The sequence below is a fragment of the Sturnira hondurensis genome, unplaced genomic scaffold (assembly GCF_014824575.4).
Source record: "Sturnira hondurensis isolate 20B ecotype Veracruz unplaced genomic scaffold, ASM1482457v3 Scaffold0015509, whole genome shotgun sequence".
Taxonomy (NCBI): Eukaryota; Metazoa; Chordata; class Mammalia; order Chiroptera; family Phyllostomidae; genus Sturnira; species Sturnira hondurensis.
This window is the reverse complement of record NW_028088140.1, coordinates 9,541,982-9,568,671: the sequence shown is the minus strand read 5'-3', so window position 1 is coordinate 9,568,671 and position 26,690 is coordinate 9,541,982. Positions and strand designations below refer to the sequence as shown.

General features: G+C 40.3%; 1 protein-coding gene and 1 pseudogene across 2 annotated transcripts; both read right to left on the bottom strand.

Moving 5' to 3' along the window:
• Nucleotides 1-654: 654 nt before the first annotated feature.
• Nucleotides 655-25,145, bottom strand: LOC118999964 (tubby-related protein 3-like). Of its 2 annotated transcripts, XM_037064728.1 has the most exons (6): nt 25,069-25,145; nt 14,002-14,161; nt 13,132-13,308; nt 5,567-5,694; nt 4,993-5,190; nt 655-884 (listed from the first exon to the last, which is right to left on the bottom strand). In XM_037064728.1, the coding sequence occupies exons 1-6, from the start codon at nt 25,099-25,101 to the stop codon at nt 768-770; spliced, it is 813 nt and encodes a 270-aa protein (XP_036920623.1). In that variant the 5' UTR covers nt 25,102-25,145; the 3' UTR covers nt 655-767. The 2 variants fall into 2 exon arrangements, with proteins under 2 accessions (XP_036920623.1, XP_036920624.1); XM_037064729.1 differs by lacking the exon at nt 655-884 and having other exon boundaries at nt 5,103-5,190; nt 5,536-5,694.
• On the bottom strand, nt 893-1,880 carry LOC118999965 (40S ribosomal protein S2-like; annotated as a pseudogene).
• Nucleotides 25,146-26,690: the final 1,545 nt, after the last annotated feature.

The window sequence follows — 26,690 nt, the reverse complement described above, 5'->3', positions numbered from 1 at the left end:
ACAGTTCAAAACACTGGTGATCAGGATGCTCACAGAATTGGTTGATTATAGTCACAAATTAGAGGAACATATGAAGGCTAAACTAATTGAAATGAAGGGAAATGCACAGGAAACCAATAGTGATGGAAAGGAAACTGGGACTCAAATCAAGGGAGTGGACCAGAAGGAAGAAAGAAACAACCAAACAGAAAATAAGGAAGAAACAAGAATTCAAAAAAACGAGTAGAGGCTTAGCAACCTCCAGGACATCTTTAAATGTTCCAACATCCGAATTATAGGGGTACCAGAAGGGGAAGGGGAATAGCAACAAGTGGGAAACTTATTTGAACAAATAATGAAGGAGAACTTCCCCAGTCTGGCAAAGGAAATACACTTCCAGGAAGTCCAGGGAGCTCTGAGAGTCCCAAAGAGGGCAGACCCAAGAAGGAACACACCAAGGCACATCATAATTACATTAGTCAAGATTAAAATGAAGGAGAGAATCCTAGAAGCAGCAAGAGAGAAGGGGACAGTCACCTACAAAGGAGTTCCCATCAGACTGTCAGCTGATTTCTCAAAAGAGACCTTACAGGTAAGAAGGGGCTGGACAGAAGTATTCCAAGTCATGAAATCCAAAGGCCTACATCCAAGATTGCNGACAATGCTCCAACAACGGAGCCATACTGGCCAGGACCCTGACTTCATTTTTAAAGTGATTCCACTTACATTATTTTTTACAACAGGAATAAAAGTATAAGAAAGAAGAGGACAGTGATATAAGGATGCTCTCACCTGAGTTTGCCAATATAACTTTCTCCTTCACGAGATAAATCTGTTGGATCAGTAGAGATAAGGTAATTGGATGTTTTGCTCTTTTTTCGCTTTCTACCTGCAAGAAGAAATATCTGGGGGGAAAAAAGTCAGTCAATAATGAAGTCAGGGAATCACTATGGTTTATTTTGTCTACTTTATTCAGTAAATGTTTAGCAATGCCTATCTAGTATCAAATCTTTGGTTTTTTATTATTATTAAACAGGCTTAAGTCACTTTAATTTTTCTTGTATAGACTGTGTAGTGGCCACAGCTGTCCCCTGGGTCCTGTGCATGGAGACTCTGGTCTGTGTCTTTACAAGATGGTGAACTCCTGCTGGGGAGACTTGGTGAATATGGTCTCTTTCCAGAGTCTGGGGGTGAGGCAGCAGGGAGTCTTGGAGCTGGCATCAAAGCTGACCTTGGCAAAGTTGCCTAGGGTGGCAGAGTAGCCCCTGCCCGAGGTGTATCAGTGCTCGATGCTGCCCATCAGCAGCAGCTTCTTGGGCCCAGGAGCTGAGACAATGCCAGCATCCCTGACAGTGGGGATGAGGCCACCAGCACAGAGCAGCACTGGCCAGGCACCTTGCAAGGGACAGTGTGAGGCTTGCCAACCTTGTTTCCTCAGTAGCCTCACCATACAAGGACTATGGAGAGCTTTGCCAGCATGAAGGCCCCATGAATGGCAGTGGCTACTTCCTCCTAACATGTAATGCCCAGACCGACATCGCTATTCTAATTCCCAATGGCAATAAATGTCTTGGACCTGGTCTGTATTTACATAGACATAATCTTCAAAACCTCATTCTTGAGGGATGGCCTGGAAAAACCAACAATCTGATTCCTTGATGGGCAGGCAGAAGAGAGAGATCCCCTTCAGGGACCTGATCATGTCTTTGACCAGAGGACCAAGCTTAGTGAGGGCACCACTCCTTGTCCTTGGCTCACAAACTCCATGGTCTTGATCCCCAGCTTAGACAGAAGCCACCAAGTCCTCCCATTCCAGGGCCCCCAGGATCTCACCCTGTCTCAGCACCAGTGTGTCGTCACCATCTGGTGTTTTCTCGGAGAAGACCAATCTGTGTGGGTTTTTATCCCTTTTCATAATAGCCCTCATAATGCTTCTAAGAATTCACAAGCAGTGTCTCCCGACTGCGCAACTTTTCTACGTTTGCTAGCTTTATTCTCTACATAACTATTTACACCTTTATCCCTAAAACCTCCAGTGACTTTTTTAAAAAGCTTCATAAAACTCCATAAATAAGAGAGTCTTTCCAACTTAAGGAGACAGGATCCTAAATACCTACCCTTCCCATTCTTTACTACAACTGCATTCCTAATACTCCTTTTGGTATGTTGTTGGGGCGGGAGTTGTATTTTTTAAACTTTTGTGACTTCATTGGTATGAACAGCCTCATGTTTATGCTTCCTTGCTAAACCCTATGGACTTTGACTGTAATGAGAAGCAGAAGAGTGCTAGCATACACTGAGAGGAGACTTTGGAATCAAAAACATGTGAGTTTGAATCTGGTTCTGCCGCTTACTGGTGTGACCTGGGACAGGATATCACTTCCTAAACGCCAGTTACCTTGTCCATAAAGCAGGGATATAAATCTCATCTTACCAGGTTGTCATAAGGATTATAAGTGATAATGAAACATTTAGCACATGCCTGATACATCATAAACACTCACTAAACAGTGGTCATAATAACAATGATATCCACTACCATAATCTAATTTCTAGGATCCTTAAATCACCCACTTAGATCTGGTATTAATACAAAATACACTGTTTACTAGCAAATATTAAACTGTCTCAAACTTAGGTACAAAAGTAAATTAGAATTTCTAGGGTAGAAACAAGACTTTTCACTTGTATATTCTTTTATATTTCCAATTTATCCTATTCCCTAAAACTTGTTCTTTCTTCCACAATGTCATTTTCTACCATAATAAAAGTAAAAACCGAAGAGCACACAGTAACAGCCCCCATCCCAAAAAAGGAACAGAAGTAAAAATAATTACATTCAAATATTCTCGTCCAGGACTTCTGCCAAGATGGAGGCGTAGGTAGAAACACTGTGCCTTCTCCCACAACCAAGTTTGAATACAACAAAGGTTTAGTAAACAAAGACGCAGCCAAAGAACAGAAAATTGAACTATACGGAAGTCCGACAACAACGAACCCTTCAACTGGGACCGGTAAGAGGGGCGGAGCCAGCAGCGGTGCAGGGTCGGGCAGGCAGGATCCCCAGACCCAGGTGCACAGGCAACCAGGGTAGCATCATGGACCCAGTGAGGGTGTGGGGCAGGCTGACTGAGTGTCGCACATTCGAGTGCAGATAAACCAGCAGAGGAGTGAGCAGTGAGACGGACCGAGAGGGGCCCGACAGCGGTGGGATGCGGCAGAGGGGGCTGCCATTGCTTTCCTTTGACCCCGCCCCCACATACAGCATCACAACCCACTGACCTGGGTTGCCCCGCCCTAGTGAACACCTAGGGCTCCGTTCCTCATATGTAACTGGCACGAACAGTCCAAAATATGGCTCAAGAAGAACTCAAAGCCCCAGAGCCAATAACTCTAAGTGAAAAAGAAATAGTGAACCACTCAGACACAAAGTGCAAAACACTGGTGATCAGGATGCTCACAGAACTGGTTGATTTTAGTCACAAATTAGAGGAACATATGAAGGCTAAACTAAGTGAAATGAAGGGAGATGCACAGGAAACCAATAGTGATGGAAAGGAAACTGGGACTCAAATCAATGGAATGGACCAGAAGGAAGAACGAAACATCCAACCAGAAAAGAATGAAGAAACAAGACTTCAAAAAATGAGGAGAGGCTTAGGAACCTCCAGCACATCTTTAAGCATTCCAACATCCGAATTATAGGGGTACCAGAAGGGGAAGGGGAATAGCAACAAGTGGGAAACTTATTTGAACAAATAATGAAGGAGAACTTCCCCAGTCTGGCAAAGGAAATACACTTCCAGGAAGTCCAGGGAGCTCTGAGAGTCCCAAAGAGGGCAGACCCACGAAGGAACACACCAAGGCACATCATAATTACATTAGTCAAGATTAAAATGAAGGAGAGAATCCTAGAAGCAGCAAGAGAGAAGGGGACAGTCACCTACAAAGGAGTTCCCATCAGACTGTCAGCTGATTTCTCAAAAGAGACCTTACAGGTAAGAAGGGGCTGGACAGAAGTATTCCAAGCCATGAAATCCAAAGGCCTACATCCAAGATTGCTTTATCCAGCAAAGCTTTCATTTAAAATGAAAGGACAGATAAAGTGCTTCTCAGATAAGGTCAAATTCAAGGAGTTCATCATCACAAAGCCCTTATTATATGAAATGCTAAAGGGACTTATCTAAGAAAAAGAAGATGAAAAATATGAACAGTGAAAGGACAGCAAACTCACAGTTATCAACAACCACACCTAAAACAAAAGCAAACCAAGAGGACAGCTAGATCAGGAGGGGAACCATAGAAATGAAGAACACATGGAGGGTTACCAACAGGGAGTGGGAAGAGGAGAAGGGGGGAGAAGGTACAGAAAATAACATAGACAGTACATAGAAAATAGATAGGGGGAGGGCAAGAATAGTAGGGGGAATATAGAATCTAAAGAACTTGAGACACGTGGTCATAAACTAAAGGGGGGGAATGGTGGGGGAGGGGGTGTGCAGGGTGGAGGGGAATGAAGGGGGGGAATAGAACAACTGTAATGGTATAATCAATAAAATATATTTAAAAAACCCAAATATTCTCTTCCATTTTCTTCCATTCAGAATAAAACTCTTTTTTTTGGTGTGGAGGGAGATTTTTGCCTATTGGATTATGAGCTCTTTGAAAATACTGAGAACATAGCAGCTGGCAATTAATAAATATAATCTATTACCTCTAGCTGCCTTGGTATAATACCAGTGTTATTCCCCTATCACAAGACCCATCAACAATCTATTCTCACACTCTTCCCCTCTCTCTCAAGATTTGTCTTAAAAATCAATTCACAGGTTCTAACTAGGTAGGTCAGCTGGTTAGAGCATTGTCCCAACAGGCTTAGATTGTGGTTCGATCCCTGGTCACATACAAGAATCAATCAATGAACACATTAAAAAGTGCAGCAGCAAATCGATGTTTCTCTCTCTCTCAAATCAATAAATACAAATTTAAAATAAACAGAATGAATTCTCATACCTTCCGACTTTCATCCTTTTCCAAGTGCATATAGTAAGTGGGGAAGAGACCCCGATCCATTCCTTTTTTATCTCTGGTTATCCGACATTTGACTGTGATGCCTCGAGGGGCAGGACTATAAGCAAAGTCCTCTAAATTCTCTACTTCTCCCAGCTGGTTATCATTTTGTTGGGCTGAAATACCGGAAGCTCCTGTATCCTGAAAGAATAGCCATATATAAGCAAGAGGCAGGGTTGGAAACACCTCATATTCTCTTTGAGAAACACTTCATGGATAAAATAACATTGATTTATCCCTATGTCTTCAGTCTTCTGACAAAAGAATGGAAAACTCTGAGAAGTTAAGTAAATATATGGATGTTGGGAGTGATGAAGAAGGAGCTTAAGTACAAAAATGGGATATAGTTTCACAATAGCTGGCTTGAGACACAAGAAATTTAGAGAGGTTGTGAACTTTAAAGTTGAGTTTAAATCTTTTGAAGCAACACTCACTCCATAATGGAATTTAAACACTGAAGGTATATTTGGGAAATAGTTAAATTACCTCCAAAGGAAGAAATTTCAGAACTACATACTGTGGTTGCTTTCTGGCTGGATGAGGAACTGGGTCTTTCTGCCTCTGAACATGGTGAATGAGATCTTAATTTTTTTCCTTCTTCTTCCCCATCAGTCTCCTCATCAAAGTTCAAACTACCTGAGATACCTAGAGGAAAAGGAAGAACTGTCAACAAAACTGGTTTAAAAAAGAAATCTTTAAACCAAAGAGAATTTTAATTTTCTTGCTTAAAACACTGTAAGCTATTCTGACTGAAAACACAGCGACTTTATCCAAATTTTGACAATTCTTTCTTCATATTCTCATTCAGATGTACCCCTGTCTTTTCTTCCCACTGTTGCCACCCTAATTTAGCTCTTTAAGACATTCTGTGAGCCCTGGCTGGTGTAGCTCAGTGGATTGAGCACTGGCCTGTGAACCAGACAATCACGGTTTGATTCCCAGTCAGGGCACATTCCTGGGTTGCAGGCCAGTTCCCGGCAGGGGCCAGTTCCTAGACGGGAATGCACAAGAAGCAACCATACATGGATGTTTCTCTTCCTCTCTCCTTCCCTTCCCTTCTAAAGATAAATGAATAAAATATTTTTTAAAAAAATTCTTTCAAAAAAAAAAAAGACATTACGTGTGTGGGAAAAATATTTTCAAATCATGTATCTGATAAAGGATTAATATCTAGAATAAACAAAGAACTCCTATAACTCAACAACAAACAACCCAATTCAAAAATGGGTAAAGGACTTGAATAAACATTTCTCCAAAGAAAATTTGTAAATGGCTGATAAGCACCTGAAAAGATGCACATTGCTAATCATTACAGAAATGCAAATCAAAATCACAATGAGATACTACTTCACAAGCATCAGGATGGCTGTTATCAAAACTAAGCAAACAAACAAAAAAAACAGGCACTGGCCAGGTAGCTCAGATGGTTAGAGCCAAGGCTGCAAGTTCAATCCCCGGTCAGGGCACATCCAAGAATCGACCAGTGAATTTTGTAAGTGGAACAACAAATCAATGTCTGTCTCTCTGTCTGTCTGTCTCTCTTTAAAAAACAATAAAAAATACAAAAAAGTTTTTTTTTAACTAAGTGTTGGTGAGGATGTGGAGAAATTGGAACCTCATGCTCTGCTGGTGGCAATGTAAAATTATGCAGCCACTGTGGAAAACATGGTGGTTCCTAAAAAAATTAAATATAGATTTACCACATAATCCAGCAATTCCATTCTGAGTATATAATCAAAAGAACTGAAAACAGAGACTCAAACAGATACTTGTACACCAGTGTTCATAGCAGCATTCACAATATTCAAAAGGAGGGAACAACCTGAATATTGATCACCTGATGAACAGATAAGTTGTGGGTATATACATAAAGGTACTATTACTTAGCCATAAAAAGGAATGAAGTACTGATACCTGCTACAACATGATGAACCTTGAAAACTTTACATTGAGTGAAAGAAGCCAATCATAAAGGACCACATAGTATATGATTCTATTTATATGAAATGTCAAGAATAGAGCCCTGGCTGGTGCGGCTCAGTGGACTGAGCACTGGACTGTGCTCAGTGGACTGAGCACTTTGGTTCACTGCGAACCAAAGGGTTGCTGGTTTGATTCCCAGTCAGGGCATGTGCCTGGGTTGTAAGCCAGGTCGGGCCCCCAGTAGGGGGTGCGAGAGAGGCAACTACACTGATATTTCTCTCCCTCTCTTTCTCCTTCCCTTCAAAATAAATAAAAATAAGTATTTTTTTAAATGTCAGGAAGAGGCAAATCCAAAGGTAGAAGTAGACTGGTAGTTGCCTGGGGTTGTAGGGGTTGGAGAGAAATAGACAGGGAGTGCTAACAGGTACAAGGTTTCTTTTGGGAATCATGAATATATTCTAAAATTGATTGTAATGATGGTTGCAGACCTCTGTGAATATACTAGAAACCAATGAGTCTGTTCACTTTAAATCGGTGAATTGTGTGGTATTTGAATTATCTCAATAAAGCTATTGTAAAAAAAATTATCTGTCTTGGCCAGGTGGCTCAGTTGCTTAGAATGTCATCGAGTACACCAAAAGATTGCAGGTTTAATTCCCAGTCAGGAACATACCTAGGTTGAGGATTCAATCCCCAGTTAGGGTGTGAACAGGAGGCAACTGATCCATGTTTCTCTCTTACATCAATGTTTCTCTCTCTCTCTCTCTCCCTGGGCCCCTCCTCTCTCTCTAAAATAAATAAACAGGAAGCAGCCCTTGACCATCAGCAGATGAGTGAATAAAACAACTATGGGTCATTTACATAATGGAATACTACTCAGCTATAAAAAATAAGTTTTACCCTTTACAACAGTATTATGAACCTAGAGAACATTATACTAAATGAAATAAGTCAGGCAGAGAAAGACAAATACCATATGATTTCACTCATATGTGGAATCTAATGAAGAAACAGAACTAACTAGGAAAATAGAGACAGACTCATAGATAGCAAGCAGGATGACAGCCAAGGGAGAGGAGGATAGGGAGTGGAGGGATTGAGCAAAAAGGAAGAAGAACTCATGGACATGGACCACAGTGTGGTGATTACAGTGGGGGAGGAGGTATACAGGGATTATTGAAAATTAAAAGTATAACAACATGACTTCTGGCCAAGATGTAGGCATAGGTAGATACACTTTGCCTCCTTGCACAACCAAAAGAAGGACAACAACAAATTTAAAAACAAAAAATAACCAGAACTGCCAGAAAATCAAACTGTATGGAAGTCCAATAATCAAGGAATTAAAAAAGAAACATTCATCCAGACCAGTAGGAGGGGCAGAGACAGGCAGCTGGGCAGAGTGGGCAGTCCCACTTGTGTGCAGATAAACCAGGAGGAACAACTGGGGAGTGAGACAGACCATGCAACCCAGGGTTCCAGTGCAGGGAAATGAAGCCTCAAAAACTCTGGCTGAAAAAAACCTTTGGGAGTTGAGATGGCAAGAGAAACTCCTAGCCTCACAGGAGTTCCTTGAAGAGACATACACCAACCCACCCACCCAGTAATCAGCACCATAATGGCCCAGTTTGCTTGTGTGTACTACGGGAAGTGACTGAAAGCCAGCAGGAGAGCTGAGCAAGCAGCATTGTTCCCTCTCTGACCCCTCCCTCCCTCCCACAGAGTGCCACAACTGAGCAACATGGGTTGCCTCGCCCTGGTGAACACCTAAGGCTCTGCCCTTTACTACAGGTATGCCAAGACAAAGAAATAGGGCCCAAATGAAAGAATAGATCAAAGCTCCAAAAATACAACTAAGTGATTAAGAGATAGCTAACCTATCAGATGCAGAGTTCAAAACACTGGTAATCAGGATGCTCACAGAAATGGTTGAGTATGGTTGCAAAATAAAGGAAAATGTGAAGGCTAGGAAAAGTGAAATAAATGAAAATGTACAGGGAACCAACAGTGAAGGGAAGGAAACCAGGACTCAAATCAACAATTTAGACGACAAGGAAGAGAGAAACATTCAACCAGAAAAGAATGAAGAAACAAGAATTCAAAAAAAAAAAAAACATGTAAAGGCTTAGGAACCTCCTGGAAAACTTTAAACATTCCAACACCAGAATCATAGGGGTGCCAGAAGAAGAGGAAGAATGAGAAATTGAAAACTTATTTGAAAATATAATGAAAGGGAATTTCCCCAATTTGGCAAAGAAAATAAACTTCCAGGATGTCCAGAAAGCTCAGAGAAGAAGAAGTAGTCCAAAGAAGTTGGACCCAAGGAAGCACACACCAAGGCACATCATAATTACATTACCCAAGATGAAAGATAAGGAGAGAATCTTAAAAGCAACAAGAGAAAAGGAGACAGTTACCTACAAAGGAGTTCCCATAAAGACTGTCAGCTGATTTCTCAAAAGAAACCTTACAGGCAAGAAGCGCCTGGAAAGAAGTATTCAAAGTCATGAAAGGCAAGGACCTACATCCAAGATTACTCTATCCAGCAAAGCTTTATTTAGAATGGAGGGGCAATTGTGGTGCTTCCCAGATAAAGTCAAGTTAAAGGAGTTCATCATTATCAAGCCCTTATCATATGAAATGTTAAAGGGACTTATCTAAGAAAAAGAAAATTAAAAATACAAACAGTAAAATGACAACAAACTCACAGGTATCAACAACTGAACCTAAAAAATAACAAAAACTAAGCAAAAAACTAGAACAGGAACTAGAATCACAGAAATGGAGATCATATGGAGGGTTATTAGCAGGGAAGGGGAGGGAGGAGAATGGGGGGAAAATGTACAGGGAATAAGAAGCATAAATGGCAGGTACAAAATAGACAGGGGGAGATTAAGAATAGTATAGGAAATGGAGAAGCCAAAGAACTTTTATGCACGACCCATGGACATGAACTAAGGTAGGAGAATGATGATGGGAGGTCAAATCCAAGACAGAAGGGAACAAAGGGGAGAAAAAAATGAGACAAATGTAATAGCATAATCAATAAAATATATATATTTTAAATAGATAAATAAAAGTCATTCTAAGACCAAAAAAAAAATAAAATAAAATAAATAAACATATACTTAGGTGAGGATTTAAAAAAGAAAAAATTATTTGGTTTGTAAAGGACATTTTTTTGTTTTCTAAAATTTTGGGGGGGTTGGTAGCAAAAAGGTACAAAACTCTTGGATGTCACTATCATATGGTAGCTTCACTTAGTACTATGTTTTGAAATGCCATTGTTATATCAAGAACTCTGTTTATATGGATATGTCTTAAGATGGTGATCAGCCCTGGCCAGTGTGGCTCAGCTGGTTGGAGCATTGTCTCATAAATCAAAAGATTGTGGGTTTGAATCCTAGTCAGAGAACATGTCAAGGCTGTGGGTTCAGTCCTGATGGCGATGTGTAGGAGAGGCAACCAATGCACATTTCTCTCTCACACTGATGTTGCTCTCCTCTCTCTCCCTTTCCTTCCCCGTTCCCTAAAATTAATGAGCATGCCCTTGGATGAGAATAAAAAAGAAAAAGAAAAAGAAAAATGAAAAAGATGGAGAGCAAAGATTTCTCCCAAACTTGTAAGACAAGCAGATTGGATCCACTTAAGGGATATAATCTGCCAAACTGACACTTCTTAGCTCCTAATCAAGAGTGCATTTAATGGGTTACTGCAACACACAGACTGTTGAGTCAGGGAAAGGCACTGATGTATCTGGCACTGAGAGGCCAATTCTGAGAAAGAACACAGTAGTCATTTAGTAGGGCAGTGGAGAACAAAGAATTAGATAGGAAGGGAAAAAGAACTAGACTAAGGATCAGAAAGTCTAGGTCTACCACTATTCAGCTGGTTAACTTGGGGTAATTTACCTTTCGGTTAAACTGCAAAGTTCTCTTTGCTCTTCTCTTCTTGTAATAATAGTGGTTGTAAATAATCAAAAAGTTCAATGATCACACTCATATTACAGACAGGGAAACTGAGGTAGAGAAAAGTTGTTTTCCCCCTTTGCCAGTCAGATGTGGCAGAGTTGAGATTCAAAACCAAGCAAGCCGGCTCCAGCATTATGTTGTAATCCATTTCACTACACTGCCTTTACCACACCCACACTCTGGTCATCAGTCCCAGTCTGCACAAACATCTTGTTTTTATAGCTAATGCCTCTGCATATGTTATTCCTTCTGCCCAAGTTTACCACGTAAATGATTAGTGTGATTTTGGACAAATTACTTGGCCTCTTTCTTAGAACAAATTTTCTTTTTTAATATATATTGTATTCATTTATCTTTAGAAGGGAAGGGAAGGAGAGAGGGAGAGAAACATCAATGTATGGTTGCCTCTCGTGGGTCCCTTGCTGGGAACTGGCCTGCCCTGATTGGGAATTGAACTGCAATCCCTTAGTTCACAGGCCCACACTCAATCCACTGAGCTACACCAGCCAGGGCAGAACAAATTTTCTTATACGTAACATGAAGAGACTAATAATATATAAACTCCTCAAAGTACTGTTACAAATATTAAAATAATTGAGGTAATTATGTCAAATGGCCGGCATACAAAAGACATTCAGAAATGTTAGTCTCCAGCTGCTGCACAGGTGACACCACGCTCAGGAGGACGTGCGTCCTCCATTGCTCAGTTAATCATCACTCTCCTTCAATTCTTTCTTTCCCCTGACAGTGTAATTCCCCTTCTCTCTTAATTTTACTCTGGCATATTCCATGTTGTAACTGTAGGACAAGCCATCAGCCAAATCACCTCCTAAGCAATTTTCCTGCTTCCCAGACCTGCTCCACTTCGAATTTATTCTTTATAGTACTAATTTTTCTCCAGCCCAAATCTGATATGACTTCTCAGCTTCAAATCCCTCATTGGTTCCTATTACTCTTCAGATAAAGCCCAAATTCCAAATATGGCCTATAATGTCATATATCATCAGAGCCCATTTACCTCTCCAGACTCATCTCTCCACATTCCCCTTCTAAAACCTCATCACATCACACTCTCAGCCACAGCCACTTTGAACTTGCCAGCTCCTTTTATTGAATCAGGCTCTAGCTTAGACATCACTTTTACTGGAAAGCTTTCTAAATCCTCAACTCTGGGTTAGACACCCCTCTCCCATGCTCTCTTTGCTACTTAAGAACATGAAGTCTCAATCAGAATAAATGCTCCATGGGGGCAGAACCATGGTTACTATTGTATCCTAAGTGCTTATATGACTGATACATAGTATTTATATACTCAGTATATGTTTCCTAAATGAATGAATGTGTGAACTTGTGTGAATATACATCTATTCTAAAATTGTGTGGTATAAGCTTCTCGTTCATACAGCCCAGGACCTAGCAATGCCTACCTATTACAAAGTAAGCACTCAATAAATATTAATTCATTATTGGGCTTCAGTCTTCTCATCTGAAAAGGAGAAGGTCCTTAATTACTTCTCTTACATAGTTATTTTTCTAAGAAGAAAAGAAGATTAGAAGGGATGTCTGAAATGCACGGAATGTTTATGGAAATGTTAACTTCAACTGGCAAAAGTAGGCTCTAGTCAAAAAAAGTATTAGCTTACACTCCACAGCTATCTCAAGTATTTAAAGAGTTGTCACAGTAGTGACTGAGATTGTAGGTTTTTAATTTTCATAAAAACAAACCAGCATTAAGATAAAAAAAAGTGTTAGCTTAAATACATTTTGATTTAATATGTGTTTCCATTAAGCTGGCTATTTATCTTTCCCCTTATCACTAGATCAATATAAACTGTGAAATGGAAGCACAGTACGGGACTTGAGTAGCAACCTTGTCAATGGGACAGGGTAGGAGCTAAACATAAAATATCAAAAAGAAATAGTCATATATAGTAGCTAATGATGATGGTATGTCACATTTGATTTAATTATCTTATTTGCCTTAGGCAATAGGATAAATACTAACTACTACCACTGACAATGACCATTTAGTTCTCAGATGTCAAAGATGCCTAACACTGTCACCTCTGCAAAGCCCTAAGCCACATTACAAGCAAGCTGAGTCATCTAAATTGTTCATCGAAAAGAAAGAAAAGATTATAAATGGCTAAGACAATTAAACTGCCTTAAAATCATGACCAACCCTCACCATGTTTTTGAAGAATCTCCTGAAGATCTGGCTTAGGCTCAGTATCCAAAGAGCTTTCCCCATCAACACTTCCTTCGGTATCCTCTTCTGTAGCAGAAGAGCCAACTGAGAGAACATGAAATTTGGTTTCCACATCTTGAGCATCTGGCTTCAGGAAGGCAGCTGGACCATCAATGCCTAGGGGTCAAAAGGGGGGAAAAAAGAGAAAGCATAATCCACTATTGAGCTGTGTGGGTTTGGTATAAGTAATCAGAATCAAGAACTGCCAAATCATTTTACTTCTCCTCTTTTCTAAATATCCCTGAGGACATTTGTTAACAGAGTAATTCTGGACTGGTGTTCATTTTATTAACATGCTGACTCTTACTAAAGTAAAATGTACTTGATGTTGCCTTGAGAAACTCAAGAATGAGACTATGGAAACAAACTAGGTCTGCCAAAGTTCAGATCCCAAACAAGTCAGTAGCTCAGGGGGCTTGATTTCAAAGCTCTTAATCCTATTCTCCCTTCTTCCTCTCATCATCTCAGATGATCCTTTGAGTCTATCTACTGGAAGAACAGAAGCTCTCTACACACTCCTGGCTTCAAAGTTAACTCTGCTCCTCAAATACACTATTTTGGACTAATTCATTTGGCATCTAAAAATATCAATTCTAGGGTGGGCATTAACTTTACAGTATCTTCTACTGATTAGACCACTGAGTTAGTTTTATTCTAACTCAAAGACCCAGAATTTGATTATAAAAATTTATGAAGGTATCCAATGACAATGCTAATATTATTCCTTTGATCCACCTAAGAATCCTCCTGCCTTCTTCTGGGTTATGAAAACTATACCCTAAAAGTAAGAGATGCTGCCTAAATACACACCATGTAGGATGACATTGTTGTGAGGGGTATGAGGTTCCACCAAAGGAGTTTGCTCCTCACAACCTCTTGGCTTTGAGCGACGTAGCCTGGCTTCTGGATTCGGCTGTACCATGAGTGGCTCCAGGCGCTTTTTTCTCTGTTTCTTCTCCAGGAGTGCTCGCTATGAAAAAAATTTGATATTATAGCCAGGAGAGTTATGATAAGGCCTATCTATTTTGAAGATTTGTAGTGTTTCACTGATTCTCACACAAAATCCTTGTGAATTAATTTTCCCACTTATGAGAAAATTGAGGCACAGAGAGGGACAAGGATTCATTCATTTAATAAATATTTATTGGACCTGAAAGACTGCACACTGTGTTTATCTGTCCAGGCATTGGTATTTTATCCTTATTTTAATTTTCTACATTTCTTTCACGATTTTACTATTATTTTATTGTGTAAACTTCTTTGTGGAATAAAAATGTGATATTCTAAGGTCTGCAGTAAATGAAGGGCTGGCAGGTGGGAGCCAATGAAGAGAAATATGATTTTCTATTCTTTAGATTCAAAGGACTACTGAATTTCTTACTCATAATAGCTCCAGATTAGAAACAGCCCAAATATCCATCAAGAGGAGAGTTAATAAATGGTGGTATCACCTAATGAATGGAATTTTACACATCAACAAAGAGATCAAACTAGTGATACATACTACAAATAATTATCTTATTTGCCTTAGGCAATAGGATAAATACTAACTACTATTTTGGGGGACTCCCCCCCCCCAAACACTTGCTGAGTAGAAGCAGCCAGACACAAAAGAGTACATACTGGATGATTCCATTTATATTAAGTCCAAGAACAGGCAAAGCAAACAAACTAACTGAAGGTGATGGAAGTCACAGAGTAACTGTTGTGGGGCAGAGGCAGTTTCCTGGGAAGTGGCAAGAAGAAACCTTGCACGGTCCAAAAAATGTTCTGTATCATGAACTGAGCTGTTGATACTGAGTGTATGCACATGTAAAAAATCATCCAGGTGTACATTTAGGATTAGTACACTTTGAACAACTTCCTGTATGTATAAACCCGCCCCCAAAAGAGAACAGCTAATAATACAGAAATAATATTTATTGAGCACCTATATTAATAATGATACAAATGCATTCCATGATCCAAATCTACTTAAAATATATATAGTAATTATAATATTATCAACACACATTTAAACTATATAAACACATAAGCATGGGTAAAAAATAAAACAACACAAAAAAACATTCTCTGGGTTGTAGAATTAAATAATTTCCCTTTTCTTCTTCTTTTTTTTAATCCTCACCTGAGGATATGTTTATTGATTTTAGAGAGAAGGCGATACGGACATTGACATGAGAGAGAAACACTGATCAGTTGCCTCCCGTATACACCCTAAGGATCAAACCCACAACCCATGCATGTGCCCTGACCATCGAACCCGCAACTTTTGGTGCACGGGACAATGCTCCAACCAACTGGGCCACCTGGCCAGTGCTTTCTAGTTTTCTGTATTTTTAATTTCTCTTACCTTTGTGATTGAAAGAAAAATAAAATTTATTATAGTCTAAACCCCGAATTATTTCCATGTTTTAATTAGCAAAAGAACAATAATTTTTGCTTTCTTGTTCATTTTTATGTATTAATCAAACAAATTAGAGCAAGGGGCAAGAAGAAAAAATAGCAGTTGGAACTTTGCAAATAGAAAGCAATCAATTTATGGATATAAGAAGATAAGGAACATGGTAGAAAGAAAACTCAGGAAAAAAGCATGTGAGACTATGAGAAAAATATCCAACAAGATGGAAAGGAAAGTACTGGCACATACATTATTTTTAAGCTTTGGCAAATAAGGCTTTATAATACATAGAAATTATTATGGTTGTGGAATATCTCAGAATAGGAAAGTACCAAGTCTCAAGCTAAAAAATTAAGTCATTATTTAAAAGCAAAGATATTATAACCTACTTTTGTTTCTTAGGCAAAAAGCTATCTACTTACTTTTATTCATTAATATTGTTTTTTAAAAGTGCCACTAACAAGAAGAATTACTCCAAGAGGTGGGATCCTTTATGGGAAAGGAAATGTGCTTTTCCTGAACTGGCCAGATGAAAATCAGCAGGTAAATTCAGAATACATGGAAGAAGTAGGACTATTTTTACCCAGCTTTGTTTACAGCAGGTCCTCAAACAACATCATTTCATTATAATATTGAAAGGATGCACAGGAACTTAACTCTTGTTTATATCAATTAGCCTATGATAAAATTGGTTTTGCTATAAGCCGTTTTGCTTAAAGTTGCAGAACCTTTTGAGGACATTAAGTGAGAACTTAATGTATAAGAATAAAAGAATAAATAAAGAATTTAGAGCAAAATGGGAGGAATAATTGGGGTTTTTCAGATTATTTTGAGACTCATGAATTAATATGAATAGATGGACCTTAATGTACCAGGAACACTAAATACATAGGAGATTATAATGAGGTCCTCCTCATGGAATCTACTGATAAGGTTCTTCTAGCATCGGAGAAGCCTTGTATAATGGACGGAAAGTAACCTGCCTGAAGATATGATACCTACGAAGTATAAAGACAGGAGAAATTGTCACATCTTACCTACACAGCCACAGCCGTTTAGTGTCATGCAGTCTCCTAATTGTGAAACAACGGATGAAACTGAAACACAAGCAACAGCTACTCCTATTAACATATATATAAAGAAAAAATGTCCTATAGAAAAGGAGTATTCACTGTTTGTGGTCTAGAAAAGGGAAACCAAAGATCTAGAATTTGACACCAGTTTTTTATCCAGCCTGCCCAAGAAAGAGAATACTAAACTTGGTAAACAAGAATATTTTCTTTACTGGAAGAGCTTATTCATTTTGAGCCCAAAAAACTATAAAAGGCCTTGATGATCTAACTATCCCTCAGTACGATTTAATTTCATTTCCTCTGATCCCTTGCTTTCCAATCAGCCTTCTAATTTTTAATTTAACTTCTAAGGCATCAAATCCCCAATAACAGAGAATCACATACAACAGAGTTGAATGCACAGTGGAAGAATTAAGAGTTCTCATTGCAGATTAATTAAGTGATGTCTGCTTCGAGAACTGACTGTTGTGAGTTTAACTAGTATGTTTGTGGTGTAAAAAAGGGAAGACAACTTCTGGCCAAGATGGAGGCATAGGTGGAAACACTGTGCCCCCTCCCACAACTAAATTTAAAGACAGTGAAGTTTGAGAAACAAAAATGCAGCCAAAACAGTGAAAATTGAACTGTATGGAAGTCCGACAACAACGAACCACTCAGCCAGACAGAATAAACCAAGAGAAGGAGCAAACAGTGACACAAATCACTCGGGCTAGGGCCCCAGCAACGGGAATTAAAGCCCAAAAGCACCAACTGGAAAGACTTTCTCGGGGTCAAGGGGCCAGGAGAGGCTCCCAGGCTCACAGAGAGTTCATTGGAGAGACCCACAGGGTCCTGGAGAGTACACGGGCCCACACACCCGGGAACCAGCACCAGAGGGGCCCAATTTGCTTGTGGGAAGCCACAGAGGGGACAGAAATCTGAGAGAGAGAGCGGAGCAGAGAAAAGCGCCATTTTTTTCCTCTCTGACCCCGCCTCCACATACAGCATCACAACCCAGCAACCTGGGTTGCCTGGCCCTGGTGAACACCTAAGGCTCCGCCCCTCATACATAACAGGTGCAAATAGACCAAACATTATGACTCAAGAACAGCTCAAAGCCCCAGAGCCCATAATTATAAGTGACCAAGAAATAGCCAACCTTTCAAATGCACAGTTTAAAACACTGGTGATCATGATGCTCACAGAATTGGTTGATTTTAGCCGCAAATTAGAGGAACATATGGAGGCTAAACTGATTGAAATAAAGGGAAATGCACAGGAAACCAGTAGTGATGTAAAGGATACTGGGACTCAAATCAAGGGAGTGGACCAGAAGGAAGAAAGAAACAACCAAACAGAAAATAAGGAAGAAACAAGAATTCAAAAAAACGAGGAGAGGCTTAGGAACCTCCAGGACATCTTTAAATCTGAATTATAGGGGTATCAGAAGGAGAAGAGGAAAAGCAAGAAACTGAAAACTTATTTGAACAAATAATAAAGGAGAACTTCCCCAGTCTGGCAAAGGAAATACACTTCCAGGAAATCCAGGAAGCTCAGAGAGTGCCAAAGAAGTTGGACCCAAGAAGGAACACACCAAGGCACATCATAATTACATTTCCCAAGATTAAAATGAAGGAGAGAATCCTAGAAGCAGCAAGAGATAAGGGGACAGTCACCTACAAAGGAGTTCCCATCAGACTGTCAGCTGATTTCTCAAAAGAGACCTTACAGGCAAGAAGGGGCTGGAAAGAAGTATTCCAAGTCATGAAATCCAAAGACCTACATCCAAGATTGCTCTATCCAGCAAAGCTTTCATTTAGAATGGAAGGGCAGATAAAGTGCTTCTCAGATAAGGTCGAATTCAAGGAGTTCATCATCACCAAGCCCTTATTATATGAAATGTTAAAGGGACTTATCTAAGAAAAAGAAGATAAAAAATATGAACAGTGAAAGGACAGCAAACTCACAGTTATTAACAACCACACCTAAAACAAAAGCAAACTAAGAGGACAGCTAGATCGGGAGCAGAAACATAGAAATGGAGATCACATGGAGGGTTAGCAACAGGGGAGTGGGAGGAGGAGAAGGAGGGAGAAGGTACAGAGAATAAGTAGCATAAATGGTAGGTAGAAAATAGGGGGGAGGGCAGGAATACTATGGGAAATACAGAATCTAAAGAACTTGTGACACATGGACATGAACGAAAGGGGGGAATGGTGGGGGAGGGGTGTGCAGGGTGGAGAGGAGTGAAGGGGGGAATGGGACAACTGTAATGGCATAATAAATAAAATATATTTTTTAAAAAATAAAATAAAGGAATTTCAGGAAAAATCAGAAAAAAAAATAAAAATAAAAAAATAATAAAAAAGGGAAGCCAAAGAGCTAGGTGTCACATGTTACATCTAGAGTTACTAAAAAAAAACCCACACATTCTTAGACCCGCAAAGGGCGAACTACACTCCTGATAAGATAGTTTATCAAGGTACCTGGTGAAACCTTTCTCTGTCACACTTAAATTCCCTTATATCAACAACTCAAGGGGGAAAAAACAGGTGCTCTCTTTTTCTTAAGTGCGCCCCTTCGGCTCCTCCCAACCCTGTTCTTTCCCCAGCATGTTTTTTGAGAGTCTGAACAAATCTTTGTCTGGATAAATGAGTCTGAACTTGTTCGGCTCCAAAGATAATGGGCACTTCCTTCCTCTAGCTCAAATCTCAAGTATTCTTAGACGACTAAAAATCTATGTAGAGATGTCAAAGGGTATCTCACAGGATGTGCAGGATAGGGAAGTCCAATAATTGACTCGCCCGGGGACGTACACAGAGGCTGGTCACCCAGCTGTCATGGTTGCATCAGACAGCCGGGGAGAGAAACTGAGACACACAGGAGGACTGAGACGACTCGGGAGGTGAAAGCCCCTTGGAGCTCAACCATAAGCAGCACACTTCAACCCACTACACAATATCCCTAGAAATTTTGTTCAGATGTCACTGTACAAAACACTGAACAGACACTTCAGATGTCAAAATAAAACCAAAATTAGTTNTTCCGCTCCTCCCAACCCTGTTCTTTCCCCAGCATGTTTTTTGAGAGTCTGAACAAATCTTTGGCTGGATAAATGAGTCTGAACTTGTTCGGCTCCAAAGATAATGGGCACTTCCTTCCTCTAGCTCAAATCTCAAGTATTCTTAGATGACTAAAAATCTATGTAGAGATGTCAAAGGGTATCTCACAGGATGTGCAGGATAGGGAAGTCCAATAATTGACTCGCCCAGGGACGTACACAGAGGCTGGTCACCTAGCTGTCATGGTTGCATCAGACAGCCGGGGAGAGAAACTGAGACACACAGGAGGACTGAGACGACTCGGGAGGTGAAAGCCCCTTGGAGCTCAACCATAAGCAGCACACTTCAACCCACTACACAATATCCCTAGAAATTTTGTTCAGATGTCACTGAACAAAACACTGAACAGACACTTCAGATGTCAAAATAAAACCAAAATTAGTTTGTTAAAAAATGTAGATTCAAACTGTGAACTTCACAGCCACAACTACTATATTACAGAACTGAATATATCCTATTGTCCAAGTTTGTAAATAGGAAAAAAATTCACAAAACATCTACTATGAAAATTAACAAACACAAACTACATTCAAAAGAAGTCAGGAGGGTGGAAGAGAACTCTCACACGTCACTCAATGCACACGACTGACCCCAACAGAGGATTTGGTAGGTACCTTGCATCTCTGACAGAGGTGATACTTCCTACCTCAGCAGGAAGAAGATTCCTCCTTGACTAGTAGAAGTTCAGCCAATGGGAGACTGCCATAACTCAGCCAATGAAAACTGACTATAATTCCAACTTTCAGTGTCCTCCTAGGGAATCTTTGTTTATAACAATCCCTTGCAAGTCCAGAGAAGAGTGGTTCTTTCCTTTATTTCTCTGTACTTGCCCATGGTTTGCCATTAGACCAAATGTCCCAAACTGCAATTCCTTGTTGCTTCCTAGTAAACTCATTTTGCTGGAGACATAGCTGGCTATTCGTTTAAGGTAACCATTATGTATGGGCAAATTGCCACTTGGTAAAAACTATCACCGGATTTAGCTTTTTTTTTTCAGGTTCACCTACAGAAACCTTGTTATGAGTTTTCCCTCCTCTTGATAGTCAAGTTCCACCGTCTTCTCAGTGCTCTGCCAGGGCTGTGGACCAACCCTGGGTGATCCAAAGATCTCACGAAACCATCCAATCGGTAGCAGCGACAGGCATTGTGTACAAAGGGCAGGGGCTTAATCAACACAAGCTTATGACCCCCATGTACTGGGAATTCCTAGTTTGTGGGGAATAATTGCAAGCCTTGATCCCCATCACAAATGGAGTTCATTGGGTTACCTGCGCCTGCCTGTGAATGGCAGGCACAGGCTGAGCCCATCAGTGTACCAGTGCGTGCAGCCCCAGACATGTTATTGCTCAACACCGCTTGTCCCTCTAAGAAGTTGGAATGATACAACATTCTAATCATCCTCTCAGAGTGTGGAAGGGGAAGAGAAGTGCTAACTGAGTTTTAATGTAACAATGTCAACTCCTATTTCATTTATGTTTCCTAATCCTCACCTGAGGATATGTTTACTGATTTTATAGAGGAAGGGAGAGAGAGAGAGAGAGAGAAAACTATGGATGTAAGGAAAACATCGATTGCTTGCCTCCGTATGTGCTGTGACTGGGGACAAACTGGCAACTTTTTTTTTTTTGGTAATGGGCCAACACTTGAACCAACTGAGCCACCCAGCCAGAGCTCATTTATGTTTTACCTCCCCTAAGAAGCTAAGGATGCTTTAAAGGCTGTATACACAGCCTTCCTACAAAGGAGTCAGGAAGAGAACCAAAGGTTCAATGCCCTTTATATAATTAAAATATGCTACCTTCAGGACTAAGTGCTATATAATCTTTACATTTCCCAATTCCCTTGGAAACTGAACGGTAACTCAAAGGATCCATTTTCTCCAGAATCTAATGGTATGCTCTACTCTATTTTCCCCGGGGGGCAAAATATCAAATGGTGATTGATGGAGAAATAAATGAAGAAATAAAGGAGATTAGATGGAGGAAGGGGATATTTCCATCAAAGGGCTTAACTCAGTAAAATAATAAAGCTTAGACAACCCTCAAATTAATGACAGCTTAGCGTCACTGATTCTCAATTTTCCAAAGACTCCCTAGAGATGATGGGCTGGTTACATTATGGCACTCTTGGACTAGACTGGCTGATCACGAGGTACAACCAACAAGTTCAGTATGGTTGCCTGATATCTATCAGTTTGGCTAAAAATAATTAGCGTCCCTGGCACAAAAAGTGAGATCATAGGAAGAAAAAAATTAAAAGTTCCAAATCAAACTTCTTAAAATACCAATTCAACGCACTAATGGCTGCCTCCCCTTTAGGGGCATGCACGAGTAAGCGAGGCAGCCTGGCCTGAAGAGCCCATCGTCCACCAGATGGCACAACTGTTCTCTGCCTAATGTGTATCCAGGTCTCAGTAACATCACTGGAAGGGTCTGGAAATTTTTATATTCTGTAGCCAACTAAGGTGTCCACATACCTTAAAAATACAAACACTGTAGCAAAACTAGTAAAAATAAAAGCAAAATATATTCCATGGGAAAGAGAGCTTTTCAATAAATGGTGGTGGGACAGCTTGGATAGCTACATGCAAAAGAATGAAGCTGGACCCTCATCTCACATCACATATAACAATAAACTCAAAACACTTACGGCCAAGATGGAGGCGTAGGTGGAAACACTGTGCCCCCTCACACAACTAAGTTTAAGGATAACAAAGTTTTAGTAACAAAAATGCAGCAAAAATTGAACTGTACAGAAGTCCAACAACAACCAACCATTCAGCCAGACCAGCAGCGGAGCTGGGTCGGGCAGGAAAGATCGGCCAGACTGACCCAGGCGTGCAGGAGCGCAGGCCACGGTTGGCGGATCCCAGGCGTGGGGTGGCAATGGGCGGACCAAGTGAGCAAGCAGTGAGACAGACCACTCAGGTTAGGGCCCCAGTGACAGGAATTAGAGCCTGAAAGCACCAATTGGAAAAACTTTCGGGGTTGAAAGTTTTTAGGGGTCAAAAGGAAATAGAACAACTGTAATTGCATAATCAATGAAATATATTTTTTAAAAAACTCAAAACGAATCAGAAAAAGTGTAAAACTATTAGGAGAAAACAAAGTAGCAAGTCTCTGTAACCTTAGGCAGACAATGGTTTCTCAGATATGACACTAAAAGTACATATGTCAAACAGTAGATAAATTAAACTTTTGTGTTGAAGATGACACCCTCAAGAGAGTAAAAAGACAACCCATGGAGTTAGAGAAAATATCTACAAATATTTCTAATAAAGAACTTGGGTTTAGAATATATGAAGATTTGCTTCAAATGTCCCCAGTATCTTTAAAGGAAGTCAGTTGGAGGGAGGCTGCAGCTGCTATACCACCTTAGCAGTGGTTTCAAACCATAAAACCACCATGGCTGGGCTCCCCCAGGGACTGGTCGCCTGCACTGTGGTCCCCTGCCTTGGATATCAGTCAGCAAATCCTGAAGGATCCCTAAGCCTAGAAGTGTATTTTATTGATCAATCTGGAGCTGGATATATGTAGAGATGGAGGCAACCAAATGGTGGGATGGACCTGGCCCTCAAGGTGTAGAGGGTAGGGTGGCTAGGCACCCCTGCAGCCTGGAGCAGGCCAGGTCTGTCCTATGCACAGCCACCACGTGTGGGGAGAGCTCAGAGTGCCGGCTGCGGGTCCTTGTCTACACAAGCTTGGCTGAGCTGCATGGCTTATGAACTGCCATGGCATTGCTGTCATTATTCAGGCCCTTTAGGCCAAGCTGCGTGGCTCCTGTGGGAGCACCAAGGCTCACTACTGTCCACACACTTCATGAGGCAGTAGGTGAGGAAAGCCCTGGCAAGCAGGCTGCTGGAACAGCAGGGACTGACGATGATCACTGTGACCTTGAAATATAAGGTCTCCTATGGTGGCACAGGCTAGCACACGAGATCCCTGAAGACCAATGGGCAGCCACTCCACCATCTGGTGGCCTGAAGGGCAGTAGGATGTGATGACAGTCTCCAGGGCAGTGCCACTGTCATGAAGAGTGTGGAAGGTGCCCTGCAAAGGAGGCCATGCTCAAGCACAAGCAGAAGTACTAGTGCAGTTTCAGGGACCAGGGTGGCATTCCCATCTGCATCTCCACTTCGCCCTGCTGTGAAGGGTTGCTCCACACATCCCTGCATGATCTGCTGAGACCTCTTTCCTAGTTCTTTATGACTCTACCTTTAATTTATTATGCTAAAAGTCCCATTATTAATCCCAACAGCAACCTAAAGAAGCAAGACAAAACTTCAGAGGTCTTTTTAGTTACCTATAGAGTTGAGACATTTTGATTGTTAATGGTCCTACATAGGTGGACTAGAGCTATAGAATTTCCTGAATTAAATATGAAGTAGCAAATATGCTATGTTGGATATAGGTTTTAAGCTGACTAATCATGATAATCAGAGCATGTAAAAATACAAAACTCTTTGTTCATTTATTCCTTCCTTCACTCAGATATTTAATGAAGAATTATTGTGTGCCTAGCGCTATGCTATGAGCTTCTGACATAAGAGTTATCATAGAAAAACTTGCTTCCTGTTCTCATGGAACTTAGTCTAGTGGAGGAAACAAATGTAAATGAAATCATTGCTTCCCCCCCGCCAAAAAAATTTAATGTATAGCTAAAATTGGAACCGGTGCTGTGAAGAAAATTATTCTGCAGGCAATAGAAGTTTTTAAATGCAGCAGGATGGATAAGATAAGGGTAAGAAAAAAATCCTGTAGTTAAATGAAATTACAGTGTAGAGAGGTACTTAAGGACCACATAAGCACGTAATATTACAATGTTAACATTCTTCTAATTCTTTTGAAAGGTGCCCAGGGATTTTCAGTGATTACAAATCCAGGGCCAGTTTTATTGCTGATGTCCTCAAATCACTTTGGTCTTCCCATAGTCCAGGGCCTTTGTTCAACAGCTACCAAGTCCAGACACTGCTTAGTAACATCAAAGTCTTTTACTTTCAAGTCTTCTTTCTATAACCCTACCAAGACTTCAGAGTCAAGACCATCAGCATCAGGGCCAGTACAGATCTTCACTTATTTCAAAAAAGTATACTGTGCCCTGGCTGGTATAGCTCAGTGGATTGAGCGCAGGCCTGTGAACCACATGATTGCGGTTCGATTCCCAGTCAGGGCACATGCCTGGGTTGCAGGCCAGTTCCTAGCAGGGAACTCATGAGAGGCAACCACACATTGATATGTCTCTCCTTCTCTTCCCCTCTAAAGATAAATAAATAAAATCTTTTAAAAAAGCATACTGTGCTCACCTGATTATCTAGTTTCAGCTGTCGAAGCTTCATGGTCTCATCTTCAAAGGCACTGTTTAAAAAATATGAAAAGCAAGCATATAATCAGAAAATCCTTTTAAACCATGTCAATTTCATCTTTTCCATGTATTACTCCTTTGGGCTATTTGGAACCAATGAATTCTGCCTTTGGGAAGGCAGCAGTTTCTAGATGCTGCCCACACTGACCTCAGGAAGACTCGTCATCCTTAATGCCACATTTATTTCACAAAGGACTTGAGGACATTGAAATACCCAAAGGATAAGAAAAAGATATAGAACACAGATTCCACATGCACAGGGATTTGTAAAAGCTTTTAAATCATTTAACAAGTACTCATTATATTCAGAAGCACAGCTAAATATTTTAACGCATTGTTTTAGTTACTCCCCCAAAACAACCTTATAAAGTCAGATACTATTATTTTTCACACTTCGAAGATGAAGTAACAAAAGACATGGAGAGTCATGCATAAGACTGAACAGCAGAAACAGACCCTAATCCTGGTGTCTTTCCAGAGTCCAATTTTCACCTGAGACCAAATACACTTTATTTTTATTTTTATTTTTGGAGTTAGTTCTAAAAGAGTAAGAATTAGATTGTGTATAAAATCTCACTATATCCCACTGGTTCCCTCTTCAAGTTTGCCATTAATGAAGCATGCCAGTCATTGGAGACTATACATACGGATGAACAGACTAGATCTAATACCAGTAGGAGACAGAAAACCAAAACAAAAAAATGGAATGAAGTAGTCTTCAACTGACAAACTAAACCTTTTGAACTTTTTAAAAATTCTCCCTGAAGCCTGTTCCTAACTTAAGATGTTTTAAATATTTTGTTTTAGATTTTATTTACTTATTTGTTTTTAGAGAGAAAGGAAGGGAGGGAGGGGAAGAAACAGCAATGTGTGGTTGCCTCCTGCATGCCCCCACCGGGGGTCCTGGCCCACAACCCAGACATGTGCCCTGACTGGGGATCGAACCAGCAACATTTTGGTTCACAGGCCAGTGCTCAATCCACTGAGCCACACCAGCCAGAGCTTCTACTTTAAGATTTTATTTTGTGACCCAGCATTCTTGGAAAGAATAAACTGTGAAACAAGGCAGAAATGATTCTCAATTATTTCTATTAAAAATTTTTACTAGCAGCTTACTGTCAGAAAAAAACTATAAAAACAAGGTCCCACTGAAGAAGAAAATTGCCATGGCTGCAAAGGGAAGCATGGCTTTTTCTGCACTTGGAGTAAACACACAGCAGTATCTATCCATGGTGGAATGGTTTTCCATTACATTCCTACACTGTAGAAGGTCTTACGCATTTTAGTAATGCCTGGCAACTTGGAATGTGAATATTATCTCCAAGACTCTTCCTGCATATTAACCCTTTGACTATAGATGTGGAGGAGCATTCTGATTCTGACAATCTCCTCTATTAATTCCCTTAAATCCTTTATGTTTAAAAAGATATTGGGTATTCAAAATAAACCATCTCCATTTCCCCTGCTCCAAAGAAAGACAAATAAATAAAGAATACCAGAGGAGAGCAACCCACTTGACTGCTACTTAACAGCAAGACAGATGCACTGACTGTAAAAATTTAA

Excerpts from the sequence above, each read along its gene's own strand:
- LOC118999964 (XM_037064728.1), bottom strand. The coding sequence starts at position 25,101 with ATGAAGCTTCGACAGCTGAAACTAGATAATCAG. Across the intron at positions 14,162-25,068 it reads AGCTGAAACTAGATAATCAG|CGAGCACTCCTGGAGAAGAA; the intron begins GTGAGCACAGTA and ends TTTTTTTCATAG. Across the intron at positions 13,309-14,001 it reads CAACAATGTCATCCTACATG|GCATTGATGGTCCAGCTGCC; the intron begins GTGTGTATTTAG and ends TTTGACCCCTAG.